Source organism: Pseudophryne corroboree, chromosome 3, assembly GCF_028390025.1.
Source record: "Pseudophryne corroboree isolate aPseCor3 chromosome 3, aPseCor3.hap2, whole genome shotgun sequence".
NCBI classification, from domain to species: domain Eukaryota; kingdom Metazoa; phylum Chordata; class Amphibia; order Anura; family Myobatrachidae; genus Pseudophryne; species Pseudophryne corroboree.
This window is the reverse complement of record NC_086446.1, coordinates 237,986,438-238,005,220: the sequence shown is the minus strand read 5'-3', so window position 1 is coordinate 238,005,220 and position 18,783 is coordinate 237,986,438. Positions and strand designations below refer to the sequence as shown.

The following is an 18,783-nucleotide window of genomic DNA, read 5'->3' as shown; positions in this document are numbered from 1 at the left end:
AGTTGGAATGCTTTTTTAATGCAAGTCAGCATTATAACTTTAAATATAAAACATTAGGTTTAAAGTTATAATGCAGATACAGTTGAAATGCTTTGAATAACACAATTGTGTCTGCACTGTCCCGTCAACACAAAGTGGTCTGCATTAATTCTGACAATACGCGTGTTTCCCGCCAGCTTGATTATAGCAGCTCCCAGGCACAGACACGTAGTGGCAATGGTTATCAGGGAAGATAGAAATGATCCTGAGGTTTTAATTGTGGAGCAGTCCTAACCTGTTGTGATACAGAAATAAGTCTCATGTGGAGACACGTGATGAATACGATGGTGTTTTCGGGGTAAGATGATATGCCAGTCTTGGAGGAAGACCACCCAGGAAGGAAGACCAAAGTATGTGTGAGACCACTTGTGAATCTGGTTAGTCAGCGTCACGAACATTGCCAGTGCAAAGATGAAACACTCTGTGGCATACGTTTTGTAGATGAAATCTGCCATGGAAGTAAAAACAATTACATCCTATAAACAGACTGAGAAGAAAAACAAAAAACCTTATAGTATGTGGATCCAGCAATTCCCATGAACACTGTTGAACAGATCCGGAACGTATGAACAGAAGTTATTTTACATCCGGTCCAATACTTCCTGTTCATTTTAGAGTGTCTGAACAAAAAGTGCATGCTGCAGGTCACAGCTCAATACACGCATGTGAAATATTCCATAAGGGACATGGGGGCAGATGTATTAACCTGGAGAAGTGATAAAGAAGTGATAAAGCAGTGATAAGCGCAAGGTTATAACGCACCAGCCAATCATTACAGATTTGAAAAATGACAGTTGGGAGGTGACTGGTTGGTGCGTTATCACCTTCCACTTATCACTGCTTTATAACTTCTTTATCACTTCTCCAGGCTTAATACATCTGCCCCATGCTTTCCAATGTCACCTTAGCAAGCAAAAAACGCTAAACACTGTACAAACAATTACATTTACTGACTCTTCTATATAAGAATCTATAGAAAGCACTACATTTTAAATTACTTACAAGAGAGGATCAGATAAAACAAAACAAACTGTACAGAAAGTGATTAGCAGACATGGAAATATATCCCATATTTGCTTCTCCTCAGCCTAGAACAATCTCATTACTAAAGAATTAATTCCCTAACTCATTTCCTTTTGCATTTAAAATACTTGTCTTCTGACTTCCTTTAAACTCAGCCCACTGACTAAAGGCCCGTATTCAAAGGCCGATGTGGGAGAGATGTGTGCTGAGCGAACCGCATCGCTATCGCTGTGGGGGGTACACACGGAGCGATCATGCTTAAAATCTAAGCAATCTAGTCAGATTGCTTAGATTTTAAGCAGCGATTGCTCCGTGAGTACCCCCTTAAAGCCTGGCTCTAGTACAGAATGCATATGTACTGGCTATTGTTTCACCCAAATTCTCATCAACCTGATTACTGTATTATGAGCAATCCCAAGAGCACCCAAATTCCTCACAGATCTGGTTAACCAAGACCAAACTATGGTTTGTGTGGCAGCTTATCTAACCCATACCCTGACCATTAACTCTTGCATTCTAATATTCTGACTACTGTGACTTCATTTCAAGTAGACCTTACCCGTATTATTTGTGCCATTAAGCAATAACATTACCTGGAGAAAGGAAGAGGAATTTATATGCCATACACGCCAGAGGAAAAATGGTCACCATGCAATTATCGCCATTAGTTTCTATAAAATCATGTCTCGTGATTGCTGTAGGATCGATATGATGCTCCCGAAAAGGTCTGATAAAAGCCTAGAACAGACAAGGAAAATTAAGGTTTAAAAATAATAAATACATACATACATACATACATACATACATACATACATACATACATACATACATACAAACATGAGGTTCTAGATAGGAAAAAAAACAAACACCCCACAATTTTTAAATATGAAATCTTGCTTTAAAAATAAAAAAGCTTAGATAAAGTCCAGAGAAACCATTAGAGGTCAGTGGAGGAATTTTAATTGTTTTGGGAGTCTAATTTTTCTGTCTGAACAGGATTGTTTAGACACCCAAACAATTGTCACTATTCAATTGTTGTCTGGGCACACATGCATATCGCGCATGACGTGCCCAAACAGACTGGGTTTAGCCTCCTAAAACAACTAAACCCGCCTAAAGTCCTGCTTTCGGTGTCTAAACTACTGTTTGGATGCCCAAAGTGCTGAGTTTCCACACATTTTTTCTTGCACCTCAGGAGGCTGCTAAAAATAGGATTTTGGTTACCTACCGGTAAATCCTTTTCTCGTAGTCCGTAGTGGATGCTGGGGTCCACATTAGTACCATGGGGTATAGACAGGTCCACTAGGATGCATTAGCACTAAGAGTTTGAGAGTGTGGGCTGGCTCCTCCCTCTATGCCCCTCCTACCAGACTCAGTCTAGAAACTGTGCCTGAGGAGACGGACATCTTCGAGAGAAGGATTTAACACAGATAGTGGCGAGATTCACACCAGCTCACACATACAAGGCACATCAAGCTAACTAGCTTGAAACTCTCAGCAACCGCTGAAACATTACTTACCAAGTAACAATGCAGTAAATAACTAAGCAAAGATGTACTGAACCAGATAACGATTGCAGGAAAACGAAGCGATGGGCGGGCGCCCAGCATCCTCTACAGACTACGAGAAAAGGATTTACCGGTAGGTAATTAAAATCCTATTTTCTCTTACATCCTAGAGGATGCTGGGGTCCACATTAGTACCATGGGGATGCAACTAAGTTCCCAGAACAGGAGGGAGAGCGCGGAGGCTCCTGCAGAACTGATTGACCAAACTTCAGATCATCAGAGGCCAAAGTATCGAACTTGTAGAACTTTGCAAACGTGTTCGACCCAGACCAAGTAGCCGCTCGGCAAAGCTGTAAAGCCGAGACACCCCGGGCAGCCGCCCAGGAAGAACCCACCTTACGAGTAGAGTGAGCCATAACAGACGTAGGACACGGCAATCCTGCCCTAGAATACGCATGCTGGATAGTGAACCTGATTCAGCGAGAGATTGTCTGCTTAGAAGCAGGACACCCAAGTTTCTTGGGATCATACAGGACAAACAGAGAGTCCGATTTTCTGTGATGAGCAGTCCTCTTTACATAAATTCAGAGCCCTTACAACATCCAAGGACTTTGATGAAAATCGAGGATTCAGTAGCAACTGGCACCACAATAGGTTGATTGATCTGAAATGCCGACACAACCTTTGGAAGAAACTGCTGACGTGTCCGAAGCTCAGCCCTATCTTCATGGAAGATCAAGTATGGGCTTCTACAGGACAAAGCCCCCAACTCCAACACACGTCTAGCATAAGCCAAGGACCACAAAGTGACAGCCATCCACGTGAGAAACCTCCTGTAGAAGCTCAAACCAGTCCGACTGGAGGAACTGCAACACTACGTTAAGATCCCAGGGCGCCGTAGGTGGCACAAAGGGAGGATGGATGTGCAGAACTCCCTTCAAAAAAAGTCTGAACCTCAGGGAGGGCAGCCAACTGTTTCTGGAAGAAAATGGATAGGGCTGAAATTTGGATCTTTATGGATCCCAACCTCAGGCCCATATCCACACCTGCTTGCAGGAAGAGGAGAAACCGTCCCAGTTGAAACTCCACCGTAGGAAACTTCTTGGACTCACACCAAGATACATATTTTTTTCAACTACGATGGTAATGTTTAGACGCAACTCCTTTCCTAGCCTGTATCAGGGTAGGAATAACCTTGTTCGGAATGCCCTTCCGAGCTAGTATCTGGCGTTCAATCTCCATGCCGTCAAATGCAGCCGCGGTAAGTCTTGATAGGCGAACGGCCCCTGCTGTAGCAGGTCCTCTTGAAGAGGAAGAGGCCTCGGCTCTTCTAGCCGTAGATCCAGAAGATAGGCGTACCAAGCCCTTCTTGGCCAGTCTGGAGCAATGAGGATCGCCGGAACCCTTGCTCTCCTTATGAGCTTTAGCACTCTTGGAATGAGTGAAAGTGGAGGAAATACGTACACCGACTGGAACACCCACTGAGTCACTAGGGCGTCCACAGCCACGGCTTGCGGGTCCCTCGACCTGGAATAATACAGCCGAAGCTTCTTGTTGAGACGAGAGACCACCATGTCTGTCTATTTGATGTATACCCCAAAGATTTGTCACCTCTGTGAACACCTCCGGATGGAGACCCCACTCTCCTGGATGGAGATCGTTTCTGCTGTGGAAGTCCGCTTCCCAGTCGTCTACTCCCGGAATGAAGATTGCCGACAGCGCCAACACGTGTTTTTCTGCCCAGAGGATGATTCTGGTTACCTCTGACATTGCAGCTCTGCTCTTCATTCCGCCCTGTCGGTTGATGTAAGCCACTGTCGTTACATTGTTCCGACTGCACTTGAATGGCCCGATTTCTCAGAAGATGGGCCGCTTGGAGTTCTGGAATGTTTATCTGTCTCCCCTTGAGTGACTGCGCCCCAGCCTCGGAGACTTGCATCCGTGGCTAGAAGGATCCAGTCCTGAATCCCGAACCTGCGGCCCTCCAGAAGGTGGAGTGAAATCCTGGCCTTTGGCGACAGACGTATCCGCTGGTGCATACGTAGATGGTATCCCGACCACTTGTCCAGGAGATCCAGTTGGAAGGACAGAGCGTGAAACCTCCCATACTGCAGAGCCTCGTAAGAGGCCACCATCTTCTCCAGAAGGCAAATGCACTGATGAACAGACACCCGGGCTGGCTTCAGGACATCCTGGACCATTGTTTGTATCACCAACGCTTTTTCCTCTGTAAGAAACACCCTCTGCACTCCCGTGTCGAGGATCGTTCCCAGAAAGGACAACTGCCTGGTTGGTTCCAAATTTGATTTTGGAAGATTCAGGATCCAATCGTGTTCCCTGAGCAGGTGGGTCGTGAGAAGTATGGACTGTAACAGCTTCTCCTTGGACAGTGCCTTTATCAGCAGATCGTCCAGATATGGAATTATATTCACCCCCTGTCTGCGGAGAACCATCATTTCCGCCATCACCTTGGTGAAAACCCTCGGTGCTGTGGAGAGGCCAAATGGCAGAGCCTAGAACTGATCGTGACAGTCCAACAGTGCGAATCGGAGATAAGCCTGATGCGGCGGCCAAATCGGAACCATCCGGTTTCGGTACCACGAAAAGGTTCAAATAGTAACCTTTGTTTTGCAGATGAGGAGGGACCAGAACAATGACCTGTGCCTCCACCAACTTCTGGACGGCTGCCTGTAGGACAGCCCTGTCTGCCAGCCAGGCTGGCAAGCCTGATTTGAAGAATCGGTGAGGAGGGAGATTTTAGGTTCAAGTTCAGAATGATTTTAGGTTCAGAATGGGCCTGACCGAACCAACCGGTTTCGGTACCACGAAAAAGGTTCGAATAGTAACCTTTGGTCAGCATGTGAGGTGGCACTGGCACAATGACCTGTGCTTCCACCAGCTTTTGGACAGCGTCTTGTAGTACAGTGCTGTCCTCCAAAAGAGTTGGTAAGCCAGACTTGAAAAAGCAATGAGGAGGTAGACTTTGAAATTCCAGCCTGTACCCCTGGGACACGATATCTTGCACCCAGGGGTCCAGGCCGGACGACACCCAGACGTGACAGAAAAGCCTGAGTCTCGCTCCCACCGGCCCCACCTCCAGGGCGTGCAGTCCACAGTCGTGCAGAGGACTTTGGCATACCTGAAACAGGTTTTTGTTCCTGGGAACTGGTTGAAGCCGGTTTCTTGGATTTGGGCCGGCCTCCCCTAAAGAAGGTGTTGAACGATGTGGCCTTTCGTGGCTTGGCAGCCCGAAAGGGCTGTGATGCAGTTGAAGAAAAGGTTTTCTTCGTAGCAGGTGCAGCTGAGGGAAGAAAAGGTGACTTACCCACCGTAGCCGTGAAGATCCATGCATCTAACGCTTCCCCAAAGAGAGCCTGACCTGTGTAGGGTAGGGTCTCCGCACTTCTTCTGGATTCCACGTCGGCAGACCACTGTGACAGCCACAGTCCTCGACGAGTTGAGACAGACATGGAAGAAATTCCTGCAGCCATGGAACCCAGGTCTTTCAATGGATTCTACGAGAAATCCTGCCAAATCCTGAACGTTACGCAAAAACAATTCAACATCAGATTTATCCATAGTATCCAAATCTTCAAGTAATGTGCCTGACCACTTTACTATAGCTTTGGCAATCCAAGCACTGGCAATAGTGGGACGTAATATAGACCCTGAAGCCGTGTACATGGATTTGAGCGTATTATCAATTTTACTATCAACCAGCTCTTTCAAGGCGGTGGATCCTGGAACAGGTAAAACCACCTTTTTTGAGAGTCTGGATACAGACGCGTCAACAATAGGCGGGTTTTCTCATTTTTTTCTATCCTCCTGTAAGGAGAAAGGACACACCACCAGGACCCTTTTAGGGATCTGGAATTTTTTCTCAGGGTTTTCCCATGCCTTTTAAAAAATAGCATTTAGTTCTTTTGACGCAGGGAATGTTAGCAAGGCTTTCTTATTTTCAGTAAAGTAAGCCTCCTCAACCTGCACAGGTGTTGAATCCGCAATATTCAACACATTTCTAATAGCCTCTATCATCAACTGCACCCCTTTAGCAAGAGATGCTGCCCCCCGCAACACATCCCCGTCTACAGTGTCCGAATCGGTATCCGTATCATCCTGCATGATCTGCGCAAGAGCACGTTTATGTGAATATACAGCGGGGGACCCTGAGGTACCAGAACTGGGCCAGACTGCCATAGAGTTCTGTAAAGCCTGAGTTGCAGATTCATTTTGTGCAACCCTATTTGAAATCTGAGAAATCATAGATTTGATAGAGGATAACCACTCAGGCTCCCTTGCTGGTATCCGTGCTAAACCAGTGCAATCCTGATTACATGGAATGGGATCATCCTGAGAAGACATATCCTCTGCAGCATATGACACAGAGTCCCTGGACATTGCTTAATGGAGACCACAGACACTCCACACACAGGGGAGGATAGACAGAGTTTCACCCCCAAGAATGGCAAGAGCGACACAGAGATTGGAGCCAACCCACACACAGCTCTTTTAATGTAAAGGGAGACCCCTACTAGTGCCGACTGTGCACCTTAATAGGTTACACAGTCTTAATGCAGCCTCTCCCTCCTTCTACAAACCCCTCACAGCACCGCACTAAGTACCGCTGAGCCTCCGGAGCGCAGTTAGAACTGCGCTCCTACCCTGTGCCGCAATCTTCACACCGGACCCTGCTTGCTAGGGAAGGTGTGGGGGGGGGGGTGACTCACTCGCCACTGATCTTCAGCTCTGTAAGGGGGTGGCGGCATGCTGCTGGGGTAAGCGATCCCCTGTGGCGGGGAACGATCTATCCCCTTAGGAGCTCAGTGTCCTGTAAGCTGAGATAGTGGCTCAGATCCCGCAGGGCGGACACTACTCCCCCCCCCCCCCCCCCTTAGTCCCACGAAGCAGGGAGGCTGTTGCTAGCAGCCCCCCTGTAAAATAATATCTAAAATAAAAAAAATAAAAAAGCTTTACTAAAGAAGCTCTGTAGAGCTCCCCTAGCTGTGACCAGCATCCTCTAGGACGGAAGAGAAAAAATAAATAAATACGACCACAATGGCTACTGTGCGTACGAACGGCAAAACAAATGAATTGCTGCCGTCGGGCGCAATCTAGTGGCAGACGTGATTAAAACAACTGAATCGGCCCCAGTGTTTGTACAGGAAATGCTCACCTTTATACAAGCACTGCAGATAACACAGAACTAACATCAGGTGCAGATCTGTGCGTGTGTATTTCAGCCACTTCAGTACACTCAAGTATATTTACACAATTCATCTGACTTCACTACACAGTACTTTAAAAGTATTCAACATGTACATTAAATTACATGTATTATCATAAAACAGACACGGCACCTTTATTAACCAATTCGTTGCTGAGAGTTCTCTCACCCCTGTGCTCAATACCAAAATTAATACTACTAAAAAAATTTTTGTTATTGCAGTACCCACATAAATTATACTTTTTCTTCAGGAGACTTTGGGGGTCATTCCGAGTTGATCGCTAGCTGCACTTGTTCACAGCGCAGCGATCAGGCTAAAAAACGGAAGTTCTGCGCATGCGTATGCGGCGCAATGCGCACACGCAATGCAAGGGCACAACGAACGATGCAGTTTTGCACAGGGTCTAGCGATGCATTTCAGTCGCACTGTTTGCCGCAGAGTGATTGACATGAAGTGGGCGTTTCTGGGTGGCAACTGACCGTTTTCAGGGAGTGTTCGGAAAAACGCAGGAGTGGCTGGGCAAACGCTGGGCGGGTGTGTGACGTCAAATCCAGGACAGAATAGTCTGCAGTGATCGCTAGCGCTGAGTAGGTTTTGAGCTTCTCTGAAACTACACAAAAATTTTTTGCAGGCGCTCTGCGACACAACCGTTCGCACTTCTGCTAAGCTAAAATACACTCCCAGTGGGCGGTGGCAAAGCGTTTGCACGGCTGCTAAAAACTGCTAGTGAGCGATCAACTCGGAATGACCCCCTTTGTACTTTCAGAAAATACCACTAGTCTTTTCATTCACTCTAAAACAAAGTTGTACAAAAATAGTCAAGTATTATTTATTATTTTTTTAAGAAGATTTCAAGAAAGTAAATAAAAAGCAAACTATATAATATGAGATTTATATTGTATCGGTCTATCCCAATTAGAGCAGTGACTACTCACCATTTTTTTATTTACTAAAATGAAAATTGTTTAATTACCTCATAATGAAATTGAGAAAACCAAAATGAAAAAGTCACTGTTTAGATCACTGTCTAAGGGGTCGATTCAATTCACCGACAGTTGAATAGCACCGGCACTATTCAATACAGCGCCAAGTGACACTCAATTGTTGGGAATTCTTCTCTCACCGCCGGGGGATGAGAGAGGAAACCCGACAAAAGTGCTGCCGCTAGGCTGATTCTGTCGGGAATCAGCGTTGCGGCGGAAAGTTAAGTCGGAGAATGCCCGTTCTCCCGGAAAATCAACCTGTTAAGTCCGGGAGAATGGGCATTCGCCGACTTAACTTGAGCTGAATTGAATAGCGCCGGGAGCTAATTCCCGGCGCTATTCAACTATCGCTGAATTGAATCGACCCCTAAGAGTTTTTCAAGGCTAAACAAAGTCATCCTGGCAAAAAACACAGGAACAGACTCTTGAACAAAGATACTAGCCTAGAACCAAATTGTAAATATCCATACATTAAAATTGAAAGCGATCAGCAACATTTGCAGGTGTTGAAGCATAACCTGTGCATCACACTTCTCGTCTACTGGAAAAGCTTCCGTGAAGTATTTTAGAAAACAAGTGTAGTTACCTAGTTCTGCATGATATAAAATATTAACTCATATCACAGTGTGGAAATATCTACAAACAGAGCTTACTTTTCCGACAATAGGTAACTCCACGGAGCCCCAAGTGTCCGCTCCCCAGTGCACTAATCCGGAGGCAAAGTCAGCCGTTACGATCCCTGCAACTGAAGAACAGACACAGAATTAGGAACCAGGCTTTGTATGCAGAAAGGGCTGATTGAGAAGAGCACATACAGCTGCCAGCATCTTGGGATCCGTAACCAATGGGAAACATCTGTATACACGGACTTTCAAGCAATAACCCACACATCCTGCCCATAGTATGAAATAACAACCTTACAGAAAAAAACTTGGATACAAGTAATGTACGGTAGAAAGTTCGTCAAGTGTTTTTTTTAATCCAGATAAATCATCATAGGACCTGTTTAAAAGCAATGACAAATACTCCTGTTTATGAAAAACCAACCAATTTTTAACAAAGGATATTAAATCTGATGCCCAGGCTCACTGAAATGAATTGTCCTTAGAAATACAATATGACCTCCAATTTGTTGCAATATGAAGATGCCCCCTGTTGCTAGGATGCATGAGATTAGGATTGAGGAGGCCTTCATCAAGCATATTGAAGACACACCTGCTTCGGACTGGTCCAGCTGCTTCACCAAGTTATTTGAGCCCATGCAACTTTGCATACTCTCCTCTGGTGAATACTTTGGAAACAATTTAATGTTCACACTATTTGTAAATATAATAATAATTTGTGCACGCGGAAACGTTTTGCACACACTCGTAATGTTAGTATTGCTGCTTAACAGTATTGGGCATCAATAGTTCAATACCAACCTGGATCTTGTGTGTGTGACGCTTGTATGTTCTCCGTGTTTGTTTGGGTTTCCTCCCACAGTGCTACGCTCAAACATGTGTGAAACTCATCTGTACAGAGCTGCATAATGTGCAGGCACTATGTAAATAACGAGAAATTATGCTTATGCATATAAACTGAAGTTCAGTCCCTAAAGCACCAGTACATTCTACTAGACTGTAGGAGAAAATCTTCCTGAGAGAAGCCTAAAAAATTATTTTATGTAATGCAGGCCTGACACAATCATCTATGCAATAGACATACAGAAAGAGAATGACTGGCTGCACTTAAATAAGATCAACTACTAATGTACTGTCATTTATGGCTTTATTGCCCTTCTTCACACTGAGGTTATCACCTTTTATTATTTGCCACTGTAAACAGAACTATATGCTAGCTGACTGGTTTATCTGGATGACTTTCACTGCCTGCTGATTGAGTAATATTCAGACTGATAAAGCAGGCGGATAGACTTTAGACCCAGAGATGGGAAATATGCACTGTCCTCTATTTTATCCATCGCTGTTACACTCTCTCATACTGCAGCCAGCACTGGCCTCTGTTCCAGCCATCACAGGTACATTTCATCCAAGGTGTGCGGATTTAAATAAACTTGATTTAAAATCACATCATTAAAACAAATAAATAAAAAAAATAAAAAAAGTCAAAGGTGCATAATGTATTGTTAAAATTAACTTTGAAAGTCGACATTTTTGAGTCGTGTTTCAAGTATTCAATATACAATACCATGGATGTAGAAGTCTACAGCCACGTTTTTACCAAGCTTTTACTGGTAATTGCCATAGGCATACTGTGCAACATGAAACATAGGGGTCGATTCAATTCACCGACAGTTGAATAGTGCCCGGAATTAGCTCTTTTATCCATAAAGTAGCATTCCAGCTAGGTTGTTTTTGCATGTTTTTAATAGTTAATGTGTCCTGCCCTGTTTGTGAGTGCAGACTTGCGCCCTGCACCTACATTTCCCCAGGGCAAGCCGACAGACTTACACAGCTGCTCCAGGCGGAGTAAAGGACATGGTGTCTGCCCAGTCACAACCCAGCCCCCAGGAGGAGGGCCGCACACCATTCAATTAAGAGCGATGTCTTCCTGCTCAAACTGGTGCCCGACGGCAGCCTGCCATCCCCACAAGCCGACAGCTGGAGAGGGCGTGAAGATCCCCACCCAATGCGGAGTCCCGCTATCTTCCACTGCTAGTGGAGCTGGCTCTGGGGTGACCTTCCTTGCGGACGGCGGAACTGTGCATGGTACACCCAGCAGAACGTCTCCCTGCTGCCCTGCCAGTCTCTACTGCCTGTTGCCGAAGTCAGTCCGCATCTGACTACTGCCCCTGGCTTGTATCTCTGAGACGCCAGCTGGTTCCTGGACACTGAGGCTGCTGGCTGGCCTACTGGTAGTACGGCCGGTGGCTGCTATCTTGGACACCTTGGTGCTGCAGGAGTACTAGCGTTGACCTCCGTTGTCAGGTGAGGGGTTTCCTGCTGCTTTGATCCAGCAGCTGTGTGCATTTTCCCTGCCTTAGCTCCACTTCCCTCTGCACTACCTCCACTGCTCTCTCAACCCGTGTCCCTGCATCACCTCAGGAAGTGCTGGAATCTGTCCCCACAGGACTACAGTGAGCTACATACATTATGTGTGTGTCTATGGTTTTAATTGTGGTGAAGGGGCTGCTGAGGTTTGGCCACTGCTTATAAATTTAAATACATTAGCGCTTCATGCATTTGACAGATAATGGCTTCACAGACTGGCTTGCAGACTCCGAAGTTGTAGTCCAAACAAGCTGTTACCCCTACTCACTGCAGGAGATGCCTATACCCTATAATAATTAATTTTCCTTGTGCAACCTCATGTCACCGCTAGGCTGGGCACAGCGCCAGAGTGATGGAAAGGGGGCATGTCATGGGACCTACCCCTTTCCAAGGGGGAGTGCACAACTCAGTGCCCAGCACCCTGCCCTAGAAAAGTTCCTAAAGTGAACACTACATAAGCAGGAGTGTGGTTTACTAAGGGTGATATATGTCTATTTCCATTAAATTGAAAACAGTATCCATTAAATTGTAAACATTATCCATCAGGAGTAAGTGCTAAGGTCTTTTACCATTATTTGTGTTACAATTGCAAACCATGTAACTTAACATCATTGACGTTTCTTTTCTTTTGCAGTTTGTTATTTGTGTGTACATTGCTGTACCATGCCATGGTTCTAGATTCGGTATGATATACCAATGGACGGGATGCCGGCGGTCAGAATACCGATAGCGGTATCATAAACATCAGAATACCAACAGCCCCCCAAAAAACACCCTAAGTCAAGTCATTTAAATTAAAGTCATAGTATTTTAAAAGAACTTTGTATTATTGTTTTTACTTTATTTGCTTACTTCAGCGATGACCAACCCGTGGCTCTCGAGCAGCATGCAGCATTTTCCTTATTAAGCTGCGGCTCCTGCCTCCCACTCCCTGACACTGGACAAGTGGCAGCAGAACTCCCCCCCCCCCCCCCCCCCACCCCCCCCTCCCCGAAACCACCCACCCCCACCCCCCAATGGAGACGGAGACTGCTTTAACTCAGACTCTACCCTTCCGTATCCCCCTTCTCCACCCCTGTCCGTCTTCTGGGAGAGATAACGCCCCATTTTTGGGCGCGCACGCCTTTCGCGTGTAAATGATACCGGCTCTTTGGCGTGACTACAGATATTTTTCGGCTCTTTGCCTCTGACTGGTTGGCCACCCCTGGTTTACATAATCATTTTTATAAAAAATCTAATTTACATTAAAATAAGTTATGGTTTTGTTTTTTTAAATCATGATTTTTTTCACACCCTGATTTTATCCCATACACCTGAAAGCACTGTCCTCTGTTCATCCATCCCAGGTACAATTTATCCCATACACCAGACAGCACTGACCTCTGTTCCATCCATCCCATACCCCAGCCAGCACAAATAAAAAGAAAAAGGTGAGACTGGAGGCCTAGCAGCAAATCCAGTCCAGTCTGTAGCAGAGAGTCCTGATCACAATTAATGGAGCCCATACACTTGTGCGATGCCCCTCAACATCGCACCGGCAGTTCAGGTGCGATGAAATCGCACCTGAACTGCCAAAGTGATTACCATGCGATCATGCAATAGATTGCATGGTAATCACGTGATGGGCACGTCACCGCCGAGTGGGAGCAGCCTCCGTCCACTCCCGGCGGGTACCCATCGCACATCGCAGTGCGATATATAGCATGTATTTTTAAAAACACATGCGATCACACTGCGATCCGATAAATATTAAGTGCAGCACATACTATCATGAGACGCGATATTCGAGCAGCGTGCCCGCACATCGCGTCGAAAGGTACCTAAAATGTGCATACAATCCTTCAATTTCTCTCACAGATGCGGTCGTAATCGAAGGTTAGCACCGATTATCTCACAAGTGTATGGGCACCATTAGATGAAGGAGAACCTGGATTATAATGAACGGGGCAGTATTAGAAGTGATTTTATAGGAGGTGGCAGCGAGGAGGAAACACTACTATGTGTACAAAAAAAATTAAGTGAAATACAGGATCAATACAAAAGGCTGTGGTTATGGAAGATGCGCATAACACAATGCTATACAAAAGTAGGACCATATAGAGCAGAAAACGGAACCAGCACACTGTGGTCCTAATAGACAAAGAACAGTTCATCCTTATTTATCAAGTTATGGTCTAGTAAGACCACACAAAGCCTGTATCCATAAACACAAACTCTGCAACATTTAGACATTCATACAGACAGGTTATTAATGATTAAGTCAGTGATTGCAAAAACGCGCCATGGCGATTTTGAAGCCCTGGGACTCAAGTTTCTAAAGTGGGAGGGTCCTCGGGGACGCGCTCCTCAACAGCCAATCTCTAGCGGTATTTGTAGGATTGATTAATGCTGGCTCCGGCTGCACGGTATAAACACAGGAGGTGGAGCCATTCCCTCCTCTTTAGCGCCTCTCCTGCACCATGCAAGTGCTCGCAGCAGGTAATTGAAGCGGGTAGTAGCTGGCGATGGCAAAGTGAAGCGTGTAAACACAAGCTGGGCTTGCTGAGGGGGTTTCCCGAGGTGTCGTCTGGGGCCAGTGACAGACGATGCGGTGGCCGCGCTTGCTGTGAGCCGAGGTTTACCTGGTATCTCTGGGGCAAGGAGGGCTGGCTATGTAGAGGTGGCTGTTTTTACTGGGATGACAGCTTCAGGTTTCCTGCAAGGAGCTGCGATGGTGGGTGCTCACTGCTGTATAACCTCCGGCTGTCAACGCATGGGCTGGGTCCGGGCATCACACAACTCCCTTGTAAAGTGTACGCGGCTAACTGCCGGGGAGTACATGTCTGTGTGACAGTCGGGTTGCGGCGTGCTGCAGGGGGAGATTACATAGCAGCGACCGTGGCGTGTGTTAAAGAAGTGCAGGGACCCGTAAGGCGTCCCTGGGGGGAGGGGGTTGGGGCAGTGGCCATTGCTGCTGTGGCGACTGTTTTCCTGCGGTGACCGGCGCTTGGGGTTCCCGCTGGGGTAGGGCCTCGCAGGGGGGGGGGGGGGGGGGTTGTGGCTGCCTGTAGCCTGTGAACGCCGCTGGGGGGTCCCACGGGAGAAGGGAGGCTGGTGGTTGTGGCTGTTCCGGCTGTGAACGCTACTGGGGTTTCCACTGGGGGTTTTCTGCAGGGGGTTATGTGGAATGGACGGTCAGTACACCAGCTCCTATGGGGAATGGTCACTGTGGCTATGACTCAGTACTAAGTGCTGCTTGTTTACCAGCTCCGAGGGAGGCGGTTCAGTGTGGTGGCTGCTTAGTGCTACATGTGTTGGGCAGGTGCATGATGCCAACACGTGGTGTGAACTGCCTACAAACTCTGTTGCAAGGTGGGGCGGAGGTCTGAGAATGCTGGACTTGTGACTGTAAGTGGATAATACCCCTTTCAGATGGACAAATTTCCCGATTATTGCACATGAACGCGCATCTACCCGGGAATTTGCTCAATGTGAAAGGGTCCTGTAAGAATATCCCTGGACGAGCGTCCCAGCATTTAATCCCAGGTCTCGACCAGGGTTGAATCCGGGATCGTCCCAGGATGCGGTGCATTGTGAACGGGTAAGCCGGGTCTGCATAGAAGGTGGTGGTGCTTGGAGATGATTATATCCAAGTACAGCCTCCGGTAGCGTCAGCGGTGATGTCACCAACCTGGCAATATGCCAGGTCAGGGAGCAAGTCTGAAGGGGTCTCAAGCCGGGTCGCGCCTGGGAAGCACCCGTGTACACATTCCCGGGTGTGACCCGGCTATAGTCAGTCTGAAAGGGGTATACGATGAGTGTCAGTCTCAGCAAAGCCACTGGAATGTTTATGTACTGTGCAGCCTGTAATCTATGTGAGACTACTAGCCTCAGCCTGGCAGCATAAACTTCTGCAAGATTCACTGTGCAGTCTCAGCCTGCAGCATTGCACTGTGGGTCCAAGCTAGCAGCAGGATAATTTTTTGGGTTTCAAAATGACATTAACTGATGTATTATTTTTATTATATTGAAATGCGCCGTGTGTATAGGAGGCTCTGCCTGGCGCCGTGTGTATAGGAGGCTCTGCCTGGCGCCGTGTGTATAGGAGGCTCTGCCTGGCGCCGTGTGTATAGGAGGCTCTGCCTGGCGCCGTGTGTATAGGAGGCTCTGCCTGGCGCCGTGTGTATAGGAGGCTCTGCCTGGCGCCGTGTGTATAGGAGGCTCTGCCTGGCGCCGTGTGTATAGGAGGCTCTGCCTGGCGCCGTGTGTATAGGAGGCTCTGCCTGGCGCCGTGTGTATAGGAGGCTCTGCCTGGCGCAGTGTGTATAGGAGGCTCTGCCTGGCGCCGTGTGTATAGGAGGCTCTGCCTGGCGCCGTGTGTATAGGAGGCTCTGCCTGGCGCCGTGTGTATAGGAGGCTCTGCCTGGCGCCGTGTGTATAGGAGGCTCTGCCTGGCGCAGTGTGTATAGGAGGCTCTGCCTGGCGCAGTGTGTATATGAGGCACTGCCTGGCGCAGTGTGTATAAGTTGTACTACTGTGTGGTGTAATGTGAATTAGCACTATTATGTGGCCATGCCCCTTCCCAACGAAGCCACGCCACTAAATTTTGCAGCCCGTTTTCGGGGCGCACGGTCCATTCTTTCAGATATAGGAGTGGGGAGCACCAATTTACTTTCCGCCAAAGGGCGCCAAAATGTCTAGTTACAGCTCTGGTGCAGAGTGCCCTGTATGCTACATAGCCCAGCAGCATTGTCACTGTCACCCCATCCTCCCTCTTGCAGCACTTTTGTAGTGTCCAAGTCAATTCTGTTTTTATATTTGACTCATTTAACAAGATTAATAAGAACTTGATTTCCGATGGGACCCAGAAAAGGACAGGCAGGACCCCAATTTTTAAAAGTGAGGGGTCCATGGGACCCACTTTTTTTCCCGCTCTGCGCGATCACCGTACTGTATCGTTCCACTACAGCTGCCTTCTCAATCTATATAGTAACTAATCAGTGTACGTGCTTCATTACCACACACACACATACAGGAGGGAAGAACAACTTCCGTGTGTGCCGCGTACTGAAGCTTTTACATGAGAACATCTGTGACCTGGTTATCTGCGCTCTGATAATGATGGAGTTTGGCATTTTGTTTATCTAAAATGCTCATACAAACGAATGTATTTAGTTTTGCCTCTAGGTAAACATGGCTATCTGTAACCACCAAAGCACAAGCCAATCTAAACAGGAAACATTAGAATTATAGCCAGGGGTTACAAAAGCTCATTAAGAACCGCAAAGGTTTCATAACACAATATATTATACAGCAAGGTGGAAATGCTCGGGCCAAGCAGAAAAAAGGGAAAGTTTGTTAACCCTTATTAATCAATCACCACCCTTAAAATATGGCCTTTTTTCACTTCTAAAGAGATAAACCAGTATCCACAAAAAAAAAAAAAAAAAATGGAAAGGGGATGCTTGCAACATAATATTAATACAGTAGAACTCACTCCGGTCCTCTACTGAATGGGAAACACAGGAAAAGTTGGCATATATGGAAATGCGATGGAGCCAACACACACAGAGTGGCAGGGCATGGCTTCCCATGTGTCTTGCTGCGGGAGCTTAGTGAAGTTGGCGAGATTGAGTAGGCAAACAGAAAGAACTTAATGCTGCATACATACTAATCCCTGAATGAGGGTGCTCTTATTTGTACTATGTGTCATGCTCTCACTTGTGTGCAGTGTGCAATATGAATCATTCTATTCTGCTAGGTAACTGAACAAGCAATGTCAATGACTATGGTAGAATCAAACCCTTCTTTCAAACATACAATTTTCACTAGTTTCATGGACAAAATGCCAAAATATCTTTAGAATGCAGGTTTAGCCTATTAACCTTTAACACTACAGGCAGAGATTAGAGCTATAAAAAAAAAAACTACACTAAGAAAAGCGTGTCAGAGTGCTACCAAATAGGTGTGTGGGCGCGTGTGAAGGATGGGATGGATTTCACTGCAACTGCTACCAGTTTAACATAGGATGGACATTGACAACCAGTGTTGGGATTGGGAGGGACGTAACATTCTAAGGGAAGAATTCAATTGTTTAAGGAAGGCATGATAATTAATGGGTGCTCATTGTTGCAATTACATTGTTTAGGGCGCCCTTTAATTATCACACCAAATTAGTCCGGATTTAGCTGCATACAGCAGCTAAACACAACTGAACTAATGGGCGCAACGGAAAAGTGCTGTTTGGGCGCCTTCGCACATTTCAGCTCGCCACCTCTGGGGTGGGGTGGGGTGGGGTGGGGTGCGAGCAGAAATGGGATTGCTGCTGCTAATGGGCGTCTGATGGGAGCAATAAACAAATAGCTCCAATAGACGTCATAAAAAACAACTGAATTCTGCCCTTAATATCCAACTTCTGCAGAGAGAAAATGTTTTTTAGATAAGTGTAAGTTATTAAGCCATCAAACCCATCTTATTTTTGCCCATTATCAGAGCATCCCTGCCAACTCATCATAGAGATGTGTTAATGTTTGATTAAGTCCCATCAGGGACTGTTGTTGTCAGCCAATTAATTCAGACTACAAATGGGTTATGGGAGTTAAAAGTAGCAGCTGCAGTTTTCCCCACACAACTCCAAACTACTCAGTCTTTAGCCACACAGCTAGATGCGGACATGCTAGATATATAGTTACATAGTTTTTGAGCTTGAAAAAAAGACAAATGCCCATCGAGTTCAACCTGTATTATAATTTTATAATAATTAAATGTAGTATCCTTGGATATTTTTTTCAGCTAGGAATCTATCTAATCCATTTTTAAACTAATTGATTGAACCCACCAATACTACCTTCTTCTGGCAGAGAATTCCAAATCCTTACTTAAATTCTTACTGTGAAGAACCTTTTTCTCCGTTGTGTATGAAATTTTTTTTCTTCTAACCTCGGGGTGTCCTATGTAGCGATTTTTTGATAAACAAATCGTTTGATAAATCCTTGTATTGTCCCTTAATGTATTTATAAATATTAATAATGTT

At 46.2% G+C, this 18,783-nt stretch overlaps 1 protein-coding gene across 2 annotated transcripts in view; it reads right to left on the bottom strand.

Moving 5' to 3' along the window:
- Window positions 1-18,783, bottom strand: part of PEDS1 (plasmanylethanolamine desaturase 1) — an 87,438-nt gene that overhangs the window by 3,393 nt on the left and 65,262 nt on the right. For both annotated transcript variants that reach the window (XM_063958938.1, XM_063958937.1), the window contains 3 exons: window positions 9,432-9,523; window positions 1,656-1,800; window positions 275-487 (listed from right to left, as the gene is read on the bottom strand). In XM_063958938.1, the coding sequence (XP_063815008.1) occupies window positions 275-487; window positions 1,656-1,800; window positions 9,432-9,523 (450 nt within the window). The remainder of the gene's footprint in view (window positions 1-274; window positions 488-1,655; window positions 1,801-9,431; window positions 9,524-18,783) is intronic.